General features: G+C 36.4%; 1 protein-coding gene across 1 annotated transcript in view; it reads left to right on the top strand.

Annotated features, from left to right (window-relative positions):
* LOC119771357 (serine/threonine-protein kinase DCLK2-like) overlaps positions 1 to 20985 on the top strand; it is a gene marked incomplete at its 3' end in the record, with an annotated part of 31238 nt that extends 10253 nt beyond the window's left edge. The window contains exons 3-14 of the mRNA XM_038267226.1: positions 6219 to 6607; positions 14347 to 14473; positions 15803 to 15928; positions 16294 to 16382; positions 17172 to 17241; positions 17532 to 17637; positions 17918 to 17975; positions 18135 to 18254; positions 19001 to 19147; positions 19292 to 19425; positions 20518 to 20595; positions 20858 to 20985. Coding sequence (XP_038123154.1) covers positions 6219 to 6607; positions 14347 to 14473; positions 15803 to 15928; positions 16294 to 16382; positions 17172 to 17241; positions 17532 to 17637; positions 17918 to 17975; positions 18135 to 18254; positions 19001 to 19147; positions 19292 to 19425; positions 20518 to 20595; positions 20858 to 20985 — 1572 coding nt within the window. The remainder of the gene's footprint in view (positions 1 to 6218; positions 6608 to 14346; positions 14474 to 15802; positions 15929 to 16293; positions 16383 to 17171; positions 17242 to 17531; positions 17638 to 17917; positions 17976 to 18134; positions 18255 to 19000; positions 19148 to 19291; positions 19426 to 20517; positions 20596 to 20857) is intronic.
* Between the last annotated feature and the right edge of the window lie 778 nt (positions 20986 to 21763).

The following is a 21763-nucleotide window of genomic DNA, read 5'->3' as shown; positions in this document are numbered from 1 at the left end:
TTTCTGACCCTGGTTAGATGAGTTACTGTTGACCCCAGAAAAAGTGAAGGGCTAGGAACTATAAGCAGGAGGTAGGAGCTCTAATTTGAGGTATTTGGATTGAGCCATTCTCTTTAATTTCCTCTGGACAGAGGAGCAAAGACGCATTTCTATTGGTCAGTATGGACTTTAGCAATAAAATCTTTATCGGTCAATATTTGCGTCAAGAGTGAGTTTTTGTATTGGGATTGAAATGAAGAGAATATGATTCGAAAATAATAGAGTTTGTGAAAGTCAATCTGAAAAAGAAAAAAAAAATTTGAATTTGTAAAAAAAAAAAAAAAAACAGGAAAAAAACTGCAAAATTATCATTTAATCCTCATTCAATAAAGAAGTTGATACAGTTTTGTTTCTGGATTGCAGTGGGGGTTTTTTCTTTTTCATCTATGTAAACATCTGTGAAACTTTTTTTTTTTTTGCCAAATTTCTAGACTGTAATCTTCAGTTAAACTGTCCATGCGGTCTCTCCATTGTCTAAAAGCCTTCAGCTGTCATTCTCCTCCTCACCTGGATTTGTTTTGGAAACACATTATGCATTATTTATATCTGTGTACATCAAACATGGAAGAAGTACTTCCTAATCAATACAGAACCTCCTAAGGGACGTAAAACATTCACACCGCATGCATGCAGTCAGTTATTCCACATCTGACCTCAAACTGGCTGTTTCAAAATCTTCCCCATCTTCAAGTATTTCCATTTAAAAAAACATTTCTAGTTTTTTTTTGCAGCAAACTAAACCATAAAAATCCAACATTAATCTGTAAACATCAGGAATGGTCTCCTCTTTCAGTTTTGAGGCAGCCATTAAATCATATTTCTGGGTAATTTACCAGTGTCTCTAATGTCCAGTCTGTTTGCTCGTCCTCTCTGGCATAAAGTGATGTAGAGAGAAACTGAGCTGCAGTGGAGTATCAGCAGTTTATCATCAATATTGATGTTGGACTGGTTCTAAGATCCTCTAATGAACATTAGTGGCAGGAAGCCCTTCAACCAGAGATGCTCTAAAAGACAGATGCGTCACTCTGAAGCACTTAACACACAGGATGGACCGTGACGGATTTAATTTTGAGTGTCCACAGTGGGAAACTCATCATTTACAACTTCTCTCATGAATGAATGATTGGCTGCTTCCCACCTTACGCTGCTTTCCTGTAAGAAAGTGTGGATTTAATGGAGGAAAAAGTTGCAAAACGAACCGTTTTGTCAGCTCTCTGGTATTCATGAATGATAAGAACCATGAGCTGCTGTAACACCAAACGCTTTTTCTGTAGTGAATCACAATGATGTAAGAGGTAAATAGATAAATGCCTGCATCTTTTCTTATGAAATGAGTGGGCAGGAACAAAAGGGAACATTACAGAATAATCCAAATGTCAAGATTCTCATTGATTCTTTCATTTTTTTTTGTTAAAGACTGATGAAAAGCAGGGTGTGCTGATATCTGATTCAACTCTAATAGTGTTTTTTTATATATATATTACGGATGCACGATATAATCGGCCCCCTATCGGTATCGGCCTTAAAACTGAATATCGGACATCGGCCACCACACCGATATTTAACCCGATATTTGATCGCTTCTGAGTTTCTAAAGTCTAAAAAAAAAAAAAACTACTTCTTCTTCTTCCTCAAAAACTTCTTTTTTTCAGACTTAAAAACATCTAAAGACGAGGGAAAAAATATTGATACATTAAAATATCCCAATATCTTCATATGCTGATATATTGCCATTTAAAAACACCATATCAATCTCTTTTACTAATGAAATATTGCTATATGTCATCGTTATGCTACGAAATCCCCCGAAAATCCACGAAATTTTGCCATATTTTTATATATCGATCTATTTTACTAACAAAATCTCACAAGAATTTGCAAAATATCACGAGAGTTTGTAACAGAACGATGAAATTTCACAAGATTTTGAAAGTAAAATAGATCGATACCGCGTTTTTAAAAATCTATTTGATATCAGCATATGAAAATATATTTGAGTATATTATTTCTCAAAGTGTCAGAAATGGATAACAAAACTGCTATTTTCAATGACTACTTATTTTTGTCCAGCTTTAACATCGGTATCGATATCGGTTATCGGCTACATGAGTTTTAAAATATCGGCATATCGGATATCGGCCAAAATCCCAATATCGTGCATCCCTATTATATATATAACATAAATTAACATTTCACCTACACAAAGCAAACAGGCTGTTAAGTTCCAGGGATTATTGATGGAGGAAACAGTCAAACCGAGATACATTTCCTTCAAATAGACATTAGCCCCATTAAGAGAAACCTATCTTCATTAACAGCATCCATGGATATATATAAATCCCAATAACTGCGGTGAAAAGGACAACAGTAGACATAATGAAAATACAGACTGAAGTAATAAAAGTACACAATAACACTGAGAGTGTTTTTGTGTTTAGTCACTCAGGTGTTTGCGTAATAACATAAAAACTGAGAGCAGGCCTGTCCAGCTCGTTTGAATCACAAAGTGAAAGTCAGCATGTGGAGAGACAAGGTCACTGAACAAAGCCTGGGGAGAGGAGGAGGACTCTGATATGGAAAGTTGCTTTTTTTATGTCTGGAGGCGGAAATATAAGAGGGAGATACAGAGAGGAGGAGGAGGAAAGTTTCTAGAAGATAAATCTGTCATAGTCCACTGGTTAGACTCTTCTGTAAAGCTTTGTTGAGCTCATTTTAATTTCATCCCTTTTTCATCATTCTGGTTTTCTTCAGTCCTCCAGTTACTATCAGCTAACATAAAAATATGGTTTCTGATATTCATATATTTCCCCATGTTGGGTTAGATTTAATTTATAGTAACCGAAAAAATGGCCCTTTATCCCTTTGATTATAATGAATAAAATCTGTTAAATCTGCAAAAAAAGCTCAACAACCATTTAAAGAAGTAGTCCTGTTAAACCTGCTGTAGAAAAATACATTTTGATGAAATGAAATGCTTTACTTTTAGATTTTATAATAAAGAAGAAAAAAAGTAAAATACATTTATCTTGAACACTCAAAATACAGAGTTTATAACACTAAAAAATTGTGACAAAAACCTTTATTGTACTACTGTAGTCTAGGGATGTCCCAATCCCATATTAGTCATTAAAACCTTTAAACATAACCCTTCAAATTATAAGCCTTATATTTAAAACCTGCCTTCTTTGCAATTTTTGACCAAAACGTGATGGCCATGCTGTCCCCGGGTTGCATATGCAGAGTGCAGAGGTCATAGACTAATGAACTTAGGGACAGTTTTTACCAAAATGGGAAATTAATGCCTCACTACTTTACATTAGTTGTACACTAGTGTAAATGTTATTTTTCTGATTCATAATTGCTTCTTTGATGCTCTGTAGTTTTGCTCTGCACTTTTTTTTATATTTTCTCTCTATTCGTGTCACATGGTTCAGGACCAATTATATTGTTCTGTCACACACTGTAGGGTTGATACAACGACAATAATAGTTTATCTCATTTAATCAGTAGCCTAACTGAGGGACCTTAAAAGCCACCTTTGGCTCTGGAGCCGCAGGTTGCAGACTTAGTTTTTCTTCTGTCTAGTTCTTGTCATCTTATCATATATGTTTATAACAGTGGAGACATAACAGAGCTATTTAGTGAGGCTTGACGACTTGAACTAATTTCTTAGTCTCTAGTGTATTAATGACGGCAGCACCAACCTAACCTGGTTATTTGTAAAAGGAGTAGATCACAGCCTTCTGAATTCATTCTGTCTGCTATTAAATTGTTTAACAGCACAAGATACTGAAACAGTAAGGCTCCTTGGCACTTCCTTTAAATTATCTTGAATTTAATTTTCTGTTATTTCTAAGCAAGCAAGTATAGCTAGAGTATTTATTTGCATTTATTGATAAAGTTTTCTTACAATAAGATAGTTTGATGAACCTGATGAACGGTGCAATATTTCTACAAACCTAATAGTCTGATATTGTTTCTATAAACGGATCAGATTGAACTGTTAATTCTTTGGTAATTTGTGGCTACAGATGTTTTGGAGTTTTAATGTAAATGTGTTTTACTCTAGAATGTAAGTTGCGCAACTCCTGCAGCTTTATTCATTTATTCGGCCAACATAACTGATATTGGCTTATTTTGTGTGGCTTATTTCAGGTGGTATTTTAGTGCTCCTTCAGATGCATTTGCAGTTTTTTTTTTTTTTTTCAAATCTTTTAGGAATTTTGTCAACATACCTCATATTATTTACGTGGAGTAAAGGCCCCTCTTAGGATGTTTTAATACCAAATGTTTGGAGGGGTTTTAGGCCCCGTCCACACGAAGCCAAACCCTGGCCTAAACGCACACATTTTTCACCAAACCAGCCTCTCATCCACACGAAGCCGGCGTTTCGGGGTCTGTAAACAATCTTTTTTTTATTCAGCCTTCAGAGTGGGAAGATTTTGAAAAGCTGTTTTCGTGTTTCCATCTTTAAGCTCTAACCGCATTTTTTTTCTTACACGCATGCGTCATAGCGTCGCCTCTAAACACGCATGCGCGACACAGTATCACAACAACAATGGCGCCGTTGCTGCTAATGCTACTCACCCTGCTGTCGGGCTTACAACAGAATCTTCTTCTTCTGGAATATCTCCAGGAAGAACAGAGCAATATCGACGACAAAGTTCAGCACCTGAATTTGACTGAACCACGAAAATGGTCCCGCAGGGCAACCATGTATAAATATTAGTGCGCATGCCCAACATTTCGTCGCCTATTTTTGCTGTGGCACGACAGCGCCACTTACAGACGATCACATTTATTTTACGTCTCCGTCTTTACGACAAACGTTCTGTTCGTTTTGTGTTCGTTTTGACTTCGTGTGGACGGGGCCTTAATCACAGCAGATTTCTGGTGCAGATCATTGATATGGATCCTGGATTGGTACCCTGGCCAGATTATAATCCCAGTCACTGAAGAGTTTGTCTGGACCCTGGAGGACTTTGGGAGTGCCTGCCAGGTCGGCGTATCAATAGCAGGAGAGAATTTGACTTTGAACCAGCTGATTTGAGTAGAAGAATAAGAGGAAAAATAAAGTTAAACTTCCAGTACAAAGACAAAGCAATTGTGAAGAGGTACAGCTGGACATTTGAACACCAAAGTACCGGCAGAAACCCCCAAACAGACAGACTTTCTTCTTCATGGATTTGTTCTACTCGACCAAACACCAGACGTCATTTACATTGGTATTTAGGCCAATCCGGTCGGTCCGTCATAGTCTTGTCCAGAAATAGGTATTGAAAATTGGGCTGTTTGGACGGTCTCATTTTTTCCCACTTTAGTCCAATAAAAGACGTTGCAAACCCAGTTTTCAATGATCTGAAAATTAAATCTTTTCATCTTTCTCTTTTCAACGAAATGTAGACGTCATTTGGACGTAGATCATGTCATATTTTTAATGTCCTCTCAACTAGTTTTTGCTCGGTAGGCAGTCCATTACTAGAACTGCCAAAGCAAACTAGACCAACTGCAGGTTTGAATTCCCTTATTTTAACTGTTTCCTTGAACTGATCTAATAGCCACTTGCAGTTGGACCCCATGCCATCATTAAATCCTCTTTGGGAAGGCCACCACTGTGCCACTTGCTCTGGTGGCAGTGGTTAATATTATAGCTATTCGGTCAACCAAACAAAGCCACACATAATTGCTGTAGTCAGCCTGTTATATGTACCCTACTATTAATCTGCCATGAAGCACAGCTTCAGGGGTTCAACCCTGAAACAATAGATTTCTTAGACATTAAAGCTGCGGCGCTATAAGAGGAGAGACACCATGTCTTTCCTTAGAGGGTTTAAGAATATCTAGAGAACACAGAAGATAAGAATAAGAGCTAATGAGGAAACTGAACAATATATTGGGTATTTATCTAGAGTCTAGAAGTATTCTCCTGTCAGATCAATAATCTCATAAGACATGAAACAATGAGGCCTGCTGGTTTCTTTGGATCTTAAACTTGAGTTGATGACTAAAGAGGAAAGGATCTGACATCTGCTGTCACCTTCAGTTTGTCCTTCCAACTCTACATGTCATGTATTACAATCTCTAGCCTGACAGTTGCTGTCATATAGTCTCTGAACTGTTAGTTTTTCTAGATGCTATCTATGTTTGTTGAATCTATATGTTTTTCTCCATCTGTTAAGGTGAGTGCTACGTTTGTGCCTCAAACGAGCCTTACCGGAAGGTCGACTACACAAAGATCTCCGTCCCGAGCTGGAAACCCGGCGCCGGGTCTGGGACCGGCGCGTCCACCACTAGCCGGACGTCAACGGCTTCAACCGGAGTGTCGACGAGCACCAGCGCCGTCTCCAAAGATCGGCCTGAGGGTCGAGAGAGCAGAGAGAGCAAAGACTTCATCAAACCCAAGCTGGTGACGGTGATCCGTAGCGGCGTAAAGCCTCGCAAGGCCGTAAGGATCCTGCTCAACAAGAAGACGGCGCATTCCTTCGATCAAGTGCTGGCCGACATCACGGAGGCCATCAAACTGGACTCTGGGGCTGTGAAGAGGCTCTACACACTGGATGGAAAACAGGTAGGATGCTGGTTGCTTTCTCATTTCACCAGGTGGGAAAATATCTCGCCATAAGCAATAAATCTAAAATAAAGAAAGCAAAAGTGAGAAGTTCCTAAAAATAGACTCTTTGTTTAGGTGAGTATCATCCACTGATGGATGCAGGCATTGATGTCAGATAAAACTGTCAGCTGGTTTTACTTGTTCACAGTTTCAGACTCATATTATCCTCCCTCTCATTGATTTCTGTGGATCAGGAGTATTGATCTTTTTAAATTTTACATCAATAGTGACAGTCATGCAAACATACTGTTGACTAGAGTTTAGGTGAACATGTAAAGAATAGTTTATTCTTGTTTGCTTTAAGGTTTGTAAAAGGAGAGAGTCTCTAATTAATGCATGAGATGGACTTTAGTTTCACTCCTCAGCATGTTTAATGAATACAGGGTCCTGGACTTTTGTTTTAAAGGATATTTTAAGGGTTTATTTTTGTTTTCTTACCTCAACCAGGACATTGTGTTGAATCCTAAGAGTCTCATAACACTGAACAAAAAAACAAAACAGGCCTGATGTAAAAAAACAAAACTAAAACAAAGGAGGGGATGGATATTGTTGGTATTCAGGAATCTATTAGGAATGAATTGTATGAAGTGCATTTTACAAGAACAGTTAAGAATTCAAAGCATTGCCGGTCTTGTTGCTATCATGATTTTCTCATTCTAGAAGCAATCTAAGTAAGTTCTTGCAATGCTTCAGGTCATGGAGGCCAAATGCATGAGCTGCCAAAATCAAAACCATGGACAAAGTCATGGTCAGCCTTGACTATTACAGAAACATGTCTACAATTCAAAGCTTTTTTTCCCTCTTCAAATATTAAGATGAATGTGTAAGTTTTCCAACAGTCCTCTATAGTTACAGGCTAAGTTTAACTTGCCTTTAAACCAGCAGGGAGAGGAATGTTAAACATTAAAGCACAGTTTTCTTCATGCACTCTTCATCCATCTTTCTCTACCTGAGGTCACTAGAGAAAGTGAACAGAGGAAGGTGGTTTAGGTGGTACTGATAGACATACCTACAGTAATAGATAAGGATAGACGGCTACAAATCCAGATATTAGCATTTTTTTTCTTGTATGTTGTTGGCGGATTAGCTCACACTTGGAAAAAATTAGAAAAAATAACAATTGTATTGTCCTATTTCAAGTCTATAATATCTAATTATCTTATTTTAAGGGTAAAAATAATGATTCAATTGGCAGATCATGTTATCTACCTACTCAAATTAAGGGTGAATGCACTAATTTTAAGAAATTTTAACTTATTTTTAGATAGTTTTTTCATTGCATGCTTGGAATTTTTTTTTATCAATTTAGCAGCCATGCCTTGAGATCACTAATTACAATTAATTAGTGATCTCAAGGTTAATATTAGTTAACATTTTCTTTGATTTGTTAATAAAGGTTTCTTTCTGTCTAAATTAAGACTAAAATTTGCCCTAATTTTTTATTTTTTTTTTGGTTTAAATGGAGTAAGAGAAACATTAGCCTAAGGCAGGGGTCTTCAACGTTTTCCAGGCCAAGGACCCCCAAACTGATGACAAGATGGAGCGAGGACCCCCTAGTTATACTGTATATATTGTATGAAATTGTGTTACAGTATATCAACCTGGTCCTATAGTGACTCTATTACAGATGGAGTAATGTAAGGAAAGTCATTCCTCCCTGGGATTATTAAAGTATTTCTGATTCTGATTCCTGGTTGATGGGACAGGTGTTGTGAATGAAACGGTGCCCAGCTTGAAAGAGCTCCTGTGTGTCTCTGAATGTGAGCATTGATGACTGAAAGGCATCTTCTGCCTCCATTTATCTGTTTACTACAGTGTGTTGAATTTGTTAATGTGGATTTAAAGACATTTCAATTCAGGAGGGAATATAAAAAAAAAAAAAATGAATCAACCAAAAGTTTCGCGACCCCCATGCAGTACCTCCGCGGAATAGGAGAGCATTCAGGTAGAATTATTGGTGAATGTTTTGTCTACCAGTAATCCAACTCTAAACATTTAGAGTTCTCCTGTGAGGCAGATATATTAACACTGAGGGCCATATTTAGTCTGCGGACCTTAGTTTGGCTGAATGAGCTCTCAGAGAAAGTGGTTTGAAGACTTAGAGACTGAATAGTTATGGAGGCCCTTCTTTTTAAATCTTTGTTTGTTTAACCTTTGAAAACTTACATCCTAACTCTCAAAAATGTACTATTAAATGTTGGCCTTCACTAATTGTTCCAATAAAATCAATGGATTGAACTGAATGTTGTTAGAAACTGATAAAATATTTCAGAGCTTTATCTAGTGTGGATCATTCTGTAACACGCTGTATTACTGTAGCCGTTTTTTAAAAATGCTAAGTTTGTGTCTTTAGTAGGGCTGAAAAAAGTAATCGGATTAATCGCAATTAATTTGAATATTGAAATAATCGTCAACTAATTCAGTAATCGGTTAATTGTTAACTGGAGTGTAGGACTCTAAAACATGTCTTTAGCTGACAGAGTTACCCACATAGAGAAGTAATTATAGCAAAATTGTAAAAGGAAATATATAAACATTTTGCATTTAAGATGACAAATAGTTTTTTGTCTGTCAATAAAGTATGTTCTATCCACAACTTCTCAAGTAGAAAAGTTTTAGTTTCATCTGGTTAATTAGGTAAAAAGTCTTCTTTAAGGAATCTTTTGCTATCCAATTATGAATCAATTAATTGAAAAAATTATTGACAGATTAATTTATTTGCAAAATAATCATTAGTTGCAGCCCTGGTCTCTAGTAGCCTTAGAAGAGTCAACCAATTTCAAGTCTTTTCTAAATTATGTTTCTTAGTTATTATTGTACTTTATAAAAAGTTTGGTCATCTTTACAAATCAAATGACTGAAAAGCACAGTGGATGCTGACCACTTTCCCTCGTATTCTGTCAGGTTTGATCATTTTCACATCCGATAGATGATTTATTTGTTCGTTAATAACCAATTAGTTCCCCCCACATGAGAAATGAGATCAGCTATAACCTGCTCTGCAGCAGCGGCCTCTGCTTAGCAGTGCCTTTCTAACCTCCTCACCTCGGTGCTCAGCCTCAGAAGGATGAACTCATCAGTTATTTCTCATTCAGTGCTTATTGGGCCGTTATTTTCTAAACCCTTTACCCATAAAACAGCGACTTATCTAACTCAGCAGAGTAAAACATTGTAAAATCAAACAGAACTTGATTAGAAATTAATGAATCAACACTCAGACTTGTTAGATTTGCATAATTTACCAACATCTGTACTGCATTTCTCAAAACCAATTAAGCAGAAAAATGATTTAATTATCTCATATTTTCTTTTATTGTGCAAACTTCCAGCCTATTAAATGACAGTATTTTATTATTGTATTTAAATCCTGTCCTCCAAATGAATAACTGCGGCCTGATTAAAGTAATTTCACTGTTTCTGTCGTGTTTTAGTCCTTATTAAGAAAGATGACGGCGATAAAGAAGCTTAGATGAAGTGAAATCGAACAACAGTAGCTAAGTTCTATCAATCAGAGCGCAGAAATCAAATTAGAGGACATTACAGAGATTAGTTCTCTAAAGAAGCGGCAGAAGGCTGTGGCTCTAATTTACAGTTTAAGGTCAAGCTGTGGAGTTTGGAGCTTAGAGTTTGAGAACTGCAGCAGTCAGCTAAAGTTTAGGTGTTAAACACACTCTGAATATGCTCTGATCCGCTCTGCAGCTCTTCTGACTACTTGTATTGGTTTGAGGATTTAAACTTATCACACACCGACTGGCAGAGCTATTTTTAACCGACACACCAGTTTTTATTTTTTTGAAGTCACATCAACGAGTCGGACGAGACAATCAGAGCAGAGAGCTGAAGGAAAGCAGAGACAGCAGAAAGCTCATCAGGGCGCCGCTCTGACTGTTGATGTCGATGCAACCTCCACTTAAAAGGATAGTAAAAACAAGTTTTACTGCCTTCAAAATAAAAGCATCAGTGGCTACAGTCTTGCAGCAGTCGTTTGGTTTCAGCTATAAAATCTCTGTTCAAATTAAAACCTTGCTGTAGAAGCTCTCATACCCCTGCATGCAATAAAAAGTACAATTCAGCTGTTAAAGTTTTTTGTGCAGCTTGCAGTTTTGCATGTATTTAAATCTTAATGGAGGCTTTCTGAAATGGAAATATTTGACATGCAAAGCTAGAGAATGATTGTAGATGGAGTTGCTTTGAATTAATATGGATTTGGTAGGATTTACTTTGTACAGAATTCAATGTTCCTCTCATGATGTCATTTTGCTGCTAGGGGTTTAACCGGATCTGTACTGTTATATATAAAATGGATTTAAATCAGAAATAATTAATATAAAACTGTAACCCCTATACTTAGGGAACAAAAACAAATATGTATGGGACAACTGGGATGGTTATGAGGGACAATGCGGGACAGACACAGCTTTTTCATCTCTTTTTGGTGTTGCTTTACAAAAAGCTCCCTGAGAATCACCTTCCACTTACCTCACCCAGTTATAAACGCTTCCAGTCTTTGTTGTGGCTTCATTTTTTTTTCTTCGATGATAGTTTCCATCATATTTTGTACAAAAAGCCGTTTAATATCCAGTTTGAAAAGCATCATAAATGCAGCTCTTCTTTCTTTTTTAGAAATTTTTTATTTTATTTGACCAAGTCAAATTAAAAATGCAAATCTGGACATCTGGTCTCCCTAGAAGTTGTCTATTTTTTTGTATTTTAGCAAATTAATACAAAAGCAGTCCAAGCAAAATCAGTTGAATGAAACTATTGCAGCAGCTAATTGATCAAAGTTGGGTTAAAATCCTAATCAACCATAGTTTGGTTTTCCTTGTTTTAAAAGGAAGGCTTTTACCTTTCAAATTAAAACCTTAAACAAATTTCTTTGATCATTTAGTTTTATTCTAAATGTAAACCAAAATATTCTCCTCTCACGTTAATCCCACTCTTTTTTTTTTTTTGCATAATCAGCCAAACGGAAGGAAAAATTCATACAAAGGTTTTCTCTATTTTAATGTGGGATTTTTATTTTGAAGGTCTTAGGACCTATTGAAGCTTTTATTCTGTCGGTCTCAGATGGGTGCTACAAGGGCAAAGTGAGTGTGTGTGTGATTGTTAGGTTTGTTTGGAGAGGAAAGCCATCTCTCGCCCTGCGGCACGGTCACCATAGTAACCACTCCTCTTGTAACAGCCGAACATGGATGTCAGCTCCAGTTCCGGCATTGTTGGGTGTTCCTGTTTCCATGGAAACAACTGCTTTAACATCCATTCCAATTCAATGAAAACTTTATTTGCCTCCAAAGGGTAATTTAAGGTCACAGCAAAGCAGTGAAAGGAGACGCTGCAAATCCAAAGAAATCTGATGCACAACGTTTGAACCCACAATTTTATACAGAAACTTATGCACACATACATGTAAGAGCATACATTTAATAATAAGAGTGAGGAAGAAGTACAGCTTTAGGATCAATTGTGGCCCTCCTTCTCATGGAGGCCTGGGAGCAAATAACCTGAGTTCTTATTGTAGCTCTGAGGGTGTTTGCATCCATATCTTCACGTCTAAAAGCATCTCATTGTACTTCTGCAAACACTGCCAAGTCTCCGCTAAAATCCACAACCCAGAATAACTCCTCACATGATGCCAGACAAGAGATGTTTATGTTTTGACAGGTTTATTTCATCCCCAGAGATGCTGTGAGGTTAATGTTTTAACTGAAATGCAGTCGGATCAAAGTACCAAACATGGAAACTTTAATCCACAGCTTTGAAAACTGAACCTGGGTTATAATTAAGTTCTTTTGGAAGGGCTGCTGTATAGACTGGAGACTAATATAATCCCTTTATTCTCTGGGGAAGTTTAAGGTTAGCTTCTATTTTAAACATTGGGAATAATAGTTTTTTTTAACTACATAACAATTTACTTTAGAAGCTGATCTAATAATAATATCTCAAGCAAAGGAGGAAGAGTTTGGCTCATTTATACTAAGGCTTTTATGTTGGAAAACCTCAAAAGGACTCATTTCACAATTAACTGTCTAACTGAGCACAGAGCTGTAGTCTGTTTATTGAAAAAATTGTTTTTAGTCATAATTTTTGAAGTATTGGAATCAAAATTAGATGTAATTTGTGGAAAGGGGGTATTTATCGCATACAGTAGGTCTATATACACATGCACACAGTATATATACATGTATATGTATACTGTTGATCTTTAAGGTATGCCTTTTCCAGTTTTTCATACCCATAGAAGGACATTTTGACTCATTAAAGCTGAGTCAGATTGGATGCAGAGCTCATCTATGTGATTTAGGACTGGACTCTGATCTATCATGTGAATGAGCTGTGATCTGAGCCCTTCTATTGTATCTCAAAGTCTAGGTTTTACCATCTACACTGCAAATTTCTTAAATTAAGTGTATTTACCCTTAATTTGAGCAGGTAAATAAGATGTTTTGCCAATGGAATTAGTATTTTTACTCTTAAAATAAGCTATCTAGATATTATACACTTGAAATAAGACAATGCAATTGTTTTTTCTTTCTTGTTTAAAGTGTAAATTGTCTTGTTCCATTGGCAAAGTGTCTCACTTCAATCCTTAATTCAAGAAAACATGCACTCATTTTAAGAAAAAATAACATTTAGATTTTATTTTTTTGCAGTGTACCTTCCTCTATCAATAATGTTTCATATTTTGGCCAAAATGTTTCGTTTTTTAGACTTTATTTCTAGGTAGCACATTAAAGGGGTTTTATAACAAGTGCACTTTTTTAGTTTTGTTCAATCTCAATCATGCACATTTTTGTTTTTGTCATGAGAAATCCAGAGGAAATACAATTTGTGGTTTTAAAGTGACAAAATAAATGGAAGAAAAATCTGAAACAATTAATCAATAGATTAGTGGAAAAGGTCGACTTCTAACTTGATAATTAAACCGAACCGGCTAGATTAATGGGACACAGGCTCTAAAACACGACATTTCTTTAGAGAAAAACTTGATTACAGTATACTTATATAGATCACTCCCATATATTTATTTTACTTGATTTAGAATGCTCTAAGAAGTGTCTTTTCCACTTATTTTGAAATGTTAATTCTCTAAAAATACACTGAAAAAAAGAATGCAACGTTTTTGGCATTTACTTAATCATATTTAGTTACTTTAACACAATTGTTTCATGCTAGCAGGGTAGGACAATTGTGTTAAAGTAACTAAATATGAGTAAGTAAATGTCAAAAGCGGTTGCATTATTTCTTTCAGTGTACCTCATAGACTAATTGATTAATAGAAATATATTCAGTAGATTAATTGATACTAAAATGATTAATAGGTGCAGCCCTACACTTCAAAAGGCCTGATTAGTTTTATACAGCAGTGAATGAACTGTGCAGCAGCTTCACATCCACCTGTTTAATCCCTTCTTTCATTCATCTGCTGATCCCGCTGTTCTCCTCATCTCTCCCAGCTTTTCTCTCTCCCTCCCTGTTTGCTTCGTCTCTGCATAAATGTGGGACATGTTGATGAACACTTTGTACTTAATCCTCAAGACAGTTCTCAGACATCCCTTTGTGTTTGTTGCTGCCTGTCAGAGGCTGCTGAGGAGCTGTCAGCTGCAGACATGGTTTAAATATTCCCATCTGTCCTCTCCACACTCACAAACACCCCTCAGTCACTGAATAAACATCTGTGGGTTTCTCTTTTTGTGCAGCTGACCTGTCTGCAGGATTTCTTCGGGGATGACGACGTGTTCATGGCGTGCGGTCCGGAGAAGTTTCGGTACGCTCAGGACGACTTTGTGCTCACGCATTCTGGGAAAACGGCAGCCTTCGTCAGCGGTAAGAGGACATAACAGAAGTTCAGTGGAACATTTTCTCCTCCACTTTTACTACTTTTTTTAATGTCTTTGAATGCATCTTCTGCTGAAAATATGGTTGTGTCTCAGTGTTGCTCTGTGGAAAGTGCACAGTGGGAAGTATAGTAAGGCGCATATAAACTGCAGCTTAAAATGCATCAAACTTTTTTTTTATATTATTGCAGTTGTTCCCATTTTTATCCCATTTTTTTTGTTAGCCGCTCTTTGGATTACAAGAAAGTTTCACAATTTTTCCAGCAGTTAAACAACAAAAAGCCAATATCCTTTAAATCACAAAACATCCTCCAATAAAATGGTATTCATTTTCAATTTATCATTTTTTTTGTACCGTGCAATATCATTTAATATTGCTATCAGTAAATTTAAAAATAAATACCCTCCATTTGTACCATAATCCTCCCAGAAATTCCACAACACATCCATTATGGGAACCTCTAAACTTCAATACATTTCTCAGATATTATACTAAAAAAACAAGATTTTCTGCAAACAGGATCATTATTTACACTTTAAATGATACCTTAAAAGATTTAGTTTCTGAATTAGTGCCAAAGTGTCCAAAACATCATCGTTCTGCTGTGATTGTTCACATTTAAGAGAAATATGTTTTACTGCAACAGTTTAATTCTGAAAATGTCCCCTTTTAATTCAAAGGAATTTAAAAAAATTATTCTTTTCCACAAAATCAACAGTATCAACGTCCTATTTTTTATTTAGTTTTTGCATTTCTAAGATGCTCAACATGTATAGAGTATTTGATCCATCCCTTCCTGTTTCTCTGGGTGTAATTGATCCTGACATACATCTACTTCTTGCCAATGTACAAAATGGGAAAGACGAGTTAAAATACAGTAAAAAAAAAAGAAATGTTGACCATAAATAACGGAACTAAAGATGTGGATCTGCAGCCAGAGCAACAGGTATATAAGTTTAAATCAGCTGGAACCGTGAGAAACAAGCCTGGATGAGAACCCAGGTTAATTTTATTGTTGCCTTAAAGTCTTATTTAAACAGGGGAGATTAAATGTGCAAAAATAAGAAGCATAAAGACAATATTTTTCATATGTATTTACAAATAATAAATGCTTAAAAGCCCAGAAGTATTCTTAATCAAAAAGAGCTAGCTACACATGTAAATCTGCTGACCTGATCATCTGTAGAATATCTTTGTGTGTTTATACCAAAAATACTCCCAGCAGCTGCAGCCAACAGAGCAGAATCTGTTTGCTGCCAGACGTTTATCTTTCACAGATCTCTGCTATTGCATTATACTAATATAATTCCCCTGCAGAATGCAGGACCAAATCGACTCGTCCAGCGGCTCCTCAGAAAACTCCAAAGACTCCCAGCAGCTCCGGCTTTACCTCCTCCAGGACTCCTCCTAAAGGTCTGTCCAGGACCAAGTCACCTGGTTCAGGTAGGAAGCCTTGTTATAGTAGATGTTTCTATCTGTCTGGGTTTCCTTCTCATGAATGGGGCTTTATCTTAGAAGCTGCAGGGCTCTTTGTGTTTTTAGTTTTTTTTAGATGTTTGGAAGGTAGAAAGCTGAATGAGATTCTTTTCTAGCCTTAAATGTGGTTATTTTAATAATCCGTCCATCCATCCATCCATCCCTCCCTCCATCCGTCCGTGCATCCGTCCAACCCTCCCTCCCTCCATCCATCCATCCATCCATCCATCCATCCATCCATCCATCCATCCATCCATCCATCCATCCATCCATTATCTAGCTGATATTTTAGCGGAAGAGATTAGAGTTTTTCTTGTTTTTCCTTCTCGTAGGGAACGAGGCGTCAGGATCCCAGTCAGCTGGAAAGTCAAACAGATCCAGTCCATCTCCTACCAGTCCTGGAGCACGACGCAACTTAAAGGTCAGGATGATGTGTGATCTCTTCATAATCTCTTTATAGTTTATTTAATATAATAAAAAGCATAATGAAAAACATGTCCTAAAACTAAATTCTTTTGAGATGTTTTTGTCTGAAAAGCTTAATTATACTAAAGCAAACTGTTTGTTCCTGTTGAGTCACATAGAACAAACAGCATGCAAAGTAATATATTTCACTGCTGCTGCGCCTGAGTCACAATAAGGGAAACGTTTAAGAAACATGTTGCCTAATTAAAAGATATAAAATCAAATAATTACAGTTAGGAAGCTCAAACTCTGAGTAGTTGTGCCTCCTGGTGGCGGCAGTGCGTTACTGCAGTTTTCACCCTAGATGGCTACTTTACCTCCTGACAGAAAAACAGGTGCATTAAAATAAAGCATAAAAGTATAATAAAAAGTATAAAATAAAACTTTTATGCGAAATATTCTTTGCAAATCTGATATGATATCATATTACTGCTAATAAAACTTCTGAGCCCTCAGTTGTTTTATTACAAAGTTGATGATATTTTAATAGTTTATAAAGCTACAGGAATATCACCTCATTAAGGCCTTTAAAAAGGTAGCAGATATTTTTCACTAAGAATCTTTGTCTCATTGTTTCAGTGGAAAACTATTCAAACTAGACACGTTTTTTTATATTTAAAACATTTTGATGAAGATGTCTATGTTAACATCACCATCACAGACATGGGCTCTAATAAATTATAATTAATGAGCCATTTTAATTCCTTACATCTGTTTTCTCTTTCTAACAATCATCACCCCTCAGATCTCTCCTCGCCGGGCCTCTTCCACGGACGTGAACGGGGAAGCCGAGCAGCCAGACGACGCTGAGGAAGGTTGGTGGTTCTGATTGTATTTTTTTGCTTACAAGCAAATTTCCTATTAAGGAATTTGATCTGCTTTTCTTAAGGATTGATTTTGGAGGCTTAAAAGCTCCGAGTTCAGCAGAATGAAACAGTTTTTAGCTTCTTTTATTCAGACATAAACCCACAAGGATCCAGGAAACGCTATGAAAGGAAACATCATTAATAACCTTTCCTCTAATTTTGAGCTTCATGGGGAAACCCTAATTATTCATAAAGCCTGTGTAATAAATGTAAAGATCAAAGTTTCTTCTTTCTTTCAGTGAACGGAAACCGGTCCGTCTCCTCCTCCATCATCAACGAGAAATACAAGGTGGGGAAAGTGATCGGAGATGGGAACTTTGCTGTGGTGAAAGAATGTGTGGAAAGGTAAACCGCCCTGCTAAGAGATAGAAAATCTATCAAATCGCTTTTTATCAAAATCATTGATTAGAAAAAAACTTTGCTGCACATTTGTCAAACAGGGCTGATATTTTCAATCAATTTTCTCTTTCAAATAACTTTTTATTGCAATATCCTATTGGGGAGAAAGCTCAAAGATCAAATATACTAATAATTTATCACAACAGGCTATAACAATGTTGTGTTTCCATTAAACTGACTAATTAAATTAAGGTTTTTAACTTGCCTCATTTGGTTTTACCTGCAGGGCGACTGGACAGGAGTACGCGCTGAAGATCATCGACAAAGCTCGCTGCTGTGGGAAGGTAGCCCAGTATTCTTCATTGCTCCTACGTAATACTACATCTTTCTAAGAAACAAAAAATGTATTTATTATCATCACCTTTAGGCAACAATCATCAAAACTGGCAGTGATATACATCTCTGAATTGATGGAAACCTGACCATGTGTTTTACACCAACAGGAACACCTAATAGAAAACGAGGTGGCGGTCCTGAGGAGGGTCCGACATCCCAGCATCATTCAGTTAATCGAGGTGGATGAGACGCCCACTCAGCTGTTCCTGGTCATGGAGCTCGTTAAGGTCCATTGATTAAACCTAATAAAATAAATCAGAGCTTTTTCTAAATAGGGAAAACATGCATGCTTAGATGCTATTAAAGTTTGGACGGCTTTAAATTGTTTGAATGAAGGAAAAACTGAAGTCGTCGTGTTGCTTTTGCTAAATCTGAGTGTGATTTTAGACACTTTAGATATAAGAAGCAGATTAATTCTACTGTAAATAAAAGCTTTTTTTGCCCCGCAGATAAATATCTAATATTAATTCAGTGCTAAACAGACCTGAATTAAAGAAACAGGCCCATGACGTCATTACAACCCATCTAGATTATTGCAGTATGTTTGGGTTGAGCAGATTTCCCTTTCAAATTTAAATTTAGATATGTTTCACCAGTTTTATCTCTTCTTTTCTCCCTCTGACTCACAAGGAGCCACTAAAGGAAAGATGCTAAACTGGACCTACTATAGCTGCCTAAATGGACCCTATATCTCTCTGATGCTTCGCAGCCTTACTTCCTGTTAACCAATAGCATTAGATCCCTTCTTTTTGTTTGTTTTTTTTGCATAATTGCGATTTTGTTTTTTTAGTTGTGGTTCCAACTCTAGAATGCTCCCTGCAGATAAGACCGGCTACTTTAACTCTAGTTTTTAAGCCTCCTTCAAAAACACTGTTATTTAACCTGAACTGTTGCTGTGTTTTTGCTGTGTTTGAAGGGAAAATACTGCGCTGATGTTTTTTATAGCGATAATTTGTCATGCTCTTTCCTTCAGGGAGGCGATCTTTTTGACGCCATTACCTCCTCCACAAAGTACAGTGAGCGTGACGCCAGCGCCATGGTGTTCAACCTGGCCGGAGCCATCAAGTACCTGCACAGGATGAACATCGTCCACAGAGACATCAAACCAGAGAACCTGTTGGTACAGAAACTTTTTCATCAACCCATTTTCCTGTGAATCACTGTTAAAGATATATATATATCTATATATATATATATATATAAATATATATATATATATATATATATACTGTATATATAAAACACTAATCGTTTTTTTCTACAGGTGTGTGAGTATCCTGACGGCACCAAGTCCCTGAAGCTGGGAGATTTTGGTTTGGCGACGGTGGTGGAAGGTCCGCTGTACACCGTCTGTGGCACGCCGACGTATGTCGCACCAGAGATCATCGCTGAGACTGGGTGAGACAGTAAAAGGATTTGTTTCCATAGTTCTGTTCATGCAAGTACTCTATTTTTTAGACAATAATAGGTTTTATGAAAATATTACAAATTAGTTGTATTTAAACAAAGATTTCTATTGAATTTCTTTTATACAAAGCAGAAAAGCAACAGTCATTTATGAATCTGCTTGAAAATAAAACTTAATTCACTGAGTTATTTTCTCACACACATGAAAATGAATCACTAATAATCCTTAAAAGTTTAGTTATATATATTTAGATATATTTATTTAAAGATATTTCATTTTTTAAAGAGTTGGCTTAACTAGTTGCATGCATTCAGGCCTATGCTCTCATTTGCACTTTTTTTTTTTTTTTTTTTTTTTTTTACATTTCTGTCTCTTTTATCCACCTTACTTTTATCTTTTTAAATATTTATGTGTCTCTTGTTCTTCTTCTTTTATTCTTTATCTGTGATATGTGAAATGTGATGTGTGAAAGGTGTACTACTACTTCACAAAATTGCCCATACTGGGACAAATAAAAGCTACTGAACTGAACTAGCAGCATTTTTTACAAGATCTAAGGCTAAATTAAAATATTAAACTTCTGGCAAATTTAGTGCAAAACTATTAAAACTAAAAGCTTACACACGGTCAAAATATGTACCTAAGTGAAATTATTCAGCTTTGCTTTTGCTAAGCAACTGAAAATCAGATATGGTCTTATTTGAACTGAATTATATTTTTTAGGTTGGAGATTAAATGTTTCTCTTCACTGGAAGAAATGAAAACTAGTCTATGTTTCTCTGGTTGTTTGTTTTGTTAATAAAAATGCAGAAATGGAAATATTTTTATGCAGATGTATTAAAACATGATCAGCCACAGATAACATCTGGTGTAGATTTCTTTTGGGGAAGATTTTATTTTATATAATCTGCTCCAAGACAATACAGTCATTTTTTTAATGTTTTATTTAATGTAACTTGGATGAAATGGTTTACCTTGAACTCTCTGTTTTGTTAAATGTTTTATTTCCTTTAATTTGTAATTAAATTAGTTATTTTGGGTTAATACACAGTTAGGTTGATGTTGTTTTCCTTTGTGTGTAGCTACGGTCTGAAGGTGGACATCTGGGCTGCAGGAGTCATCGCCTACATCCTGCTCTGTGGATTCCCTCCTTTCAGAAGGTCAGCTGTAATTCAGTCAGGAAATTTTGAAAAAATATATCGACTTTTTATACTGTCTAGATAATTATGTAGGATCTTTGATTAAATTGTCTGTTTTTATTGTCTGTTAAACAGTTTGAACAAATGTTACAGTTCATAGTTGACTCAGTACTATTTATGGAAATTTGACACTTTAATAAAAACATTGCTTGGATTATAAATTTTATAGACTGTTTGTTTTTTAACTGTTAGTCCTTTAAGGAATTCATTTAACTTTTCTCAGTGAGAATAATGTCCAGGAGGAGCTGTTTGACCAGATCCTCAGAGGGAAACTGGAGTTCCCATCTCCAGACTGGGACACTATCAGCTTATCAGCAAAGGTGATGCACACTCTTTTATTCCTAAATGAACGTTATAACAACATTTTAAACTGTACCAGGAAATAAACGGATAGATTTATTACTTAAATGCATTCAGTTCATTGTGAATTATTTTTTTGTTGGTTTTTTGTTGCTTTGTAAAATTTCTGTTGATTTACATCTCATTCAATGTGATGTAAATCAACACTACAGAAATTAGGAAAGAAAAATAATAATCTTATTATTATTAGGCCCGAGCAGCATAGCGCTGCGAAGGCCTATTGTATTTCGAAAGTTTCTTATTATTATTATTATTAGGCCCGAGCAGCAAAGCGCTGCGAAGGCCTATTGTATTTCGAAAGTTTCTTATTAGGCCCGAGCAGCAAAGCGCTGCGAAGGCCTATTGTATTTCGAAAGTTTCTTATTATTATTATTATTATTAGGCCCGAGCAGCTCACCGCTGCGAGAGCCTATTGTTCCTGTATCGTTTGTTATTAGGCCCGAGCAGCTCACCGCTGCGAGAGCCTATTGTTCCTGTATCGTTTGTTATTAGGCCCGAGCAGCTCACCGCTGCGAGAGCCTATTGTTCCTGTATCGTTTGTTATTATTATTATTATTTATTATTTTTCTCCGCGTAAAAGAAACAGCATTTTGGAGGCTTTAGCATGTTCAAAAACTCACCAAACTTGGCAGTAAATTGTCCCCCTAGTGAAATTTACGTATGATAATGGAATCCAAAATGGGCGTGGCCAAATGGCTCTACAGCGCCGCCTAACGTGAGTTGGGGAAAACCGTAAGTCACAGAGATTTGAGATTTGGCAGGTGCATAG

Source organism: Cyprinodon tularosa, unplaced genomic scaffold (genome assembly GCF_016077235.1).
Source record: "Cyprinodon tularosa strain WSP-4 unplaced genomic scaffold, ASM1607723v1 ctg666, whole genome shotgun sequence".
In the NCBI taxonomy this organism is placed as follows: Eukaryota; Metazoa; Chordata; class Actinopteri; order Cyprinodontiformes; family Cyprinodontidae; genus Cyprinodon; species Cyprinodon tularosa.
This window is presented reverse-complemented; position numbering and strand designations above follow the sequence as displayed.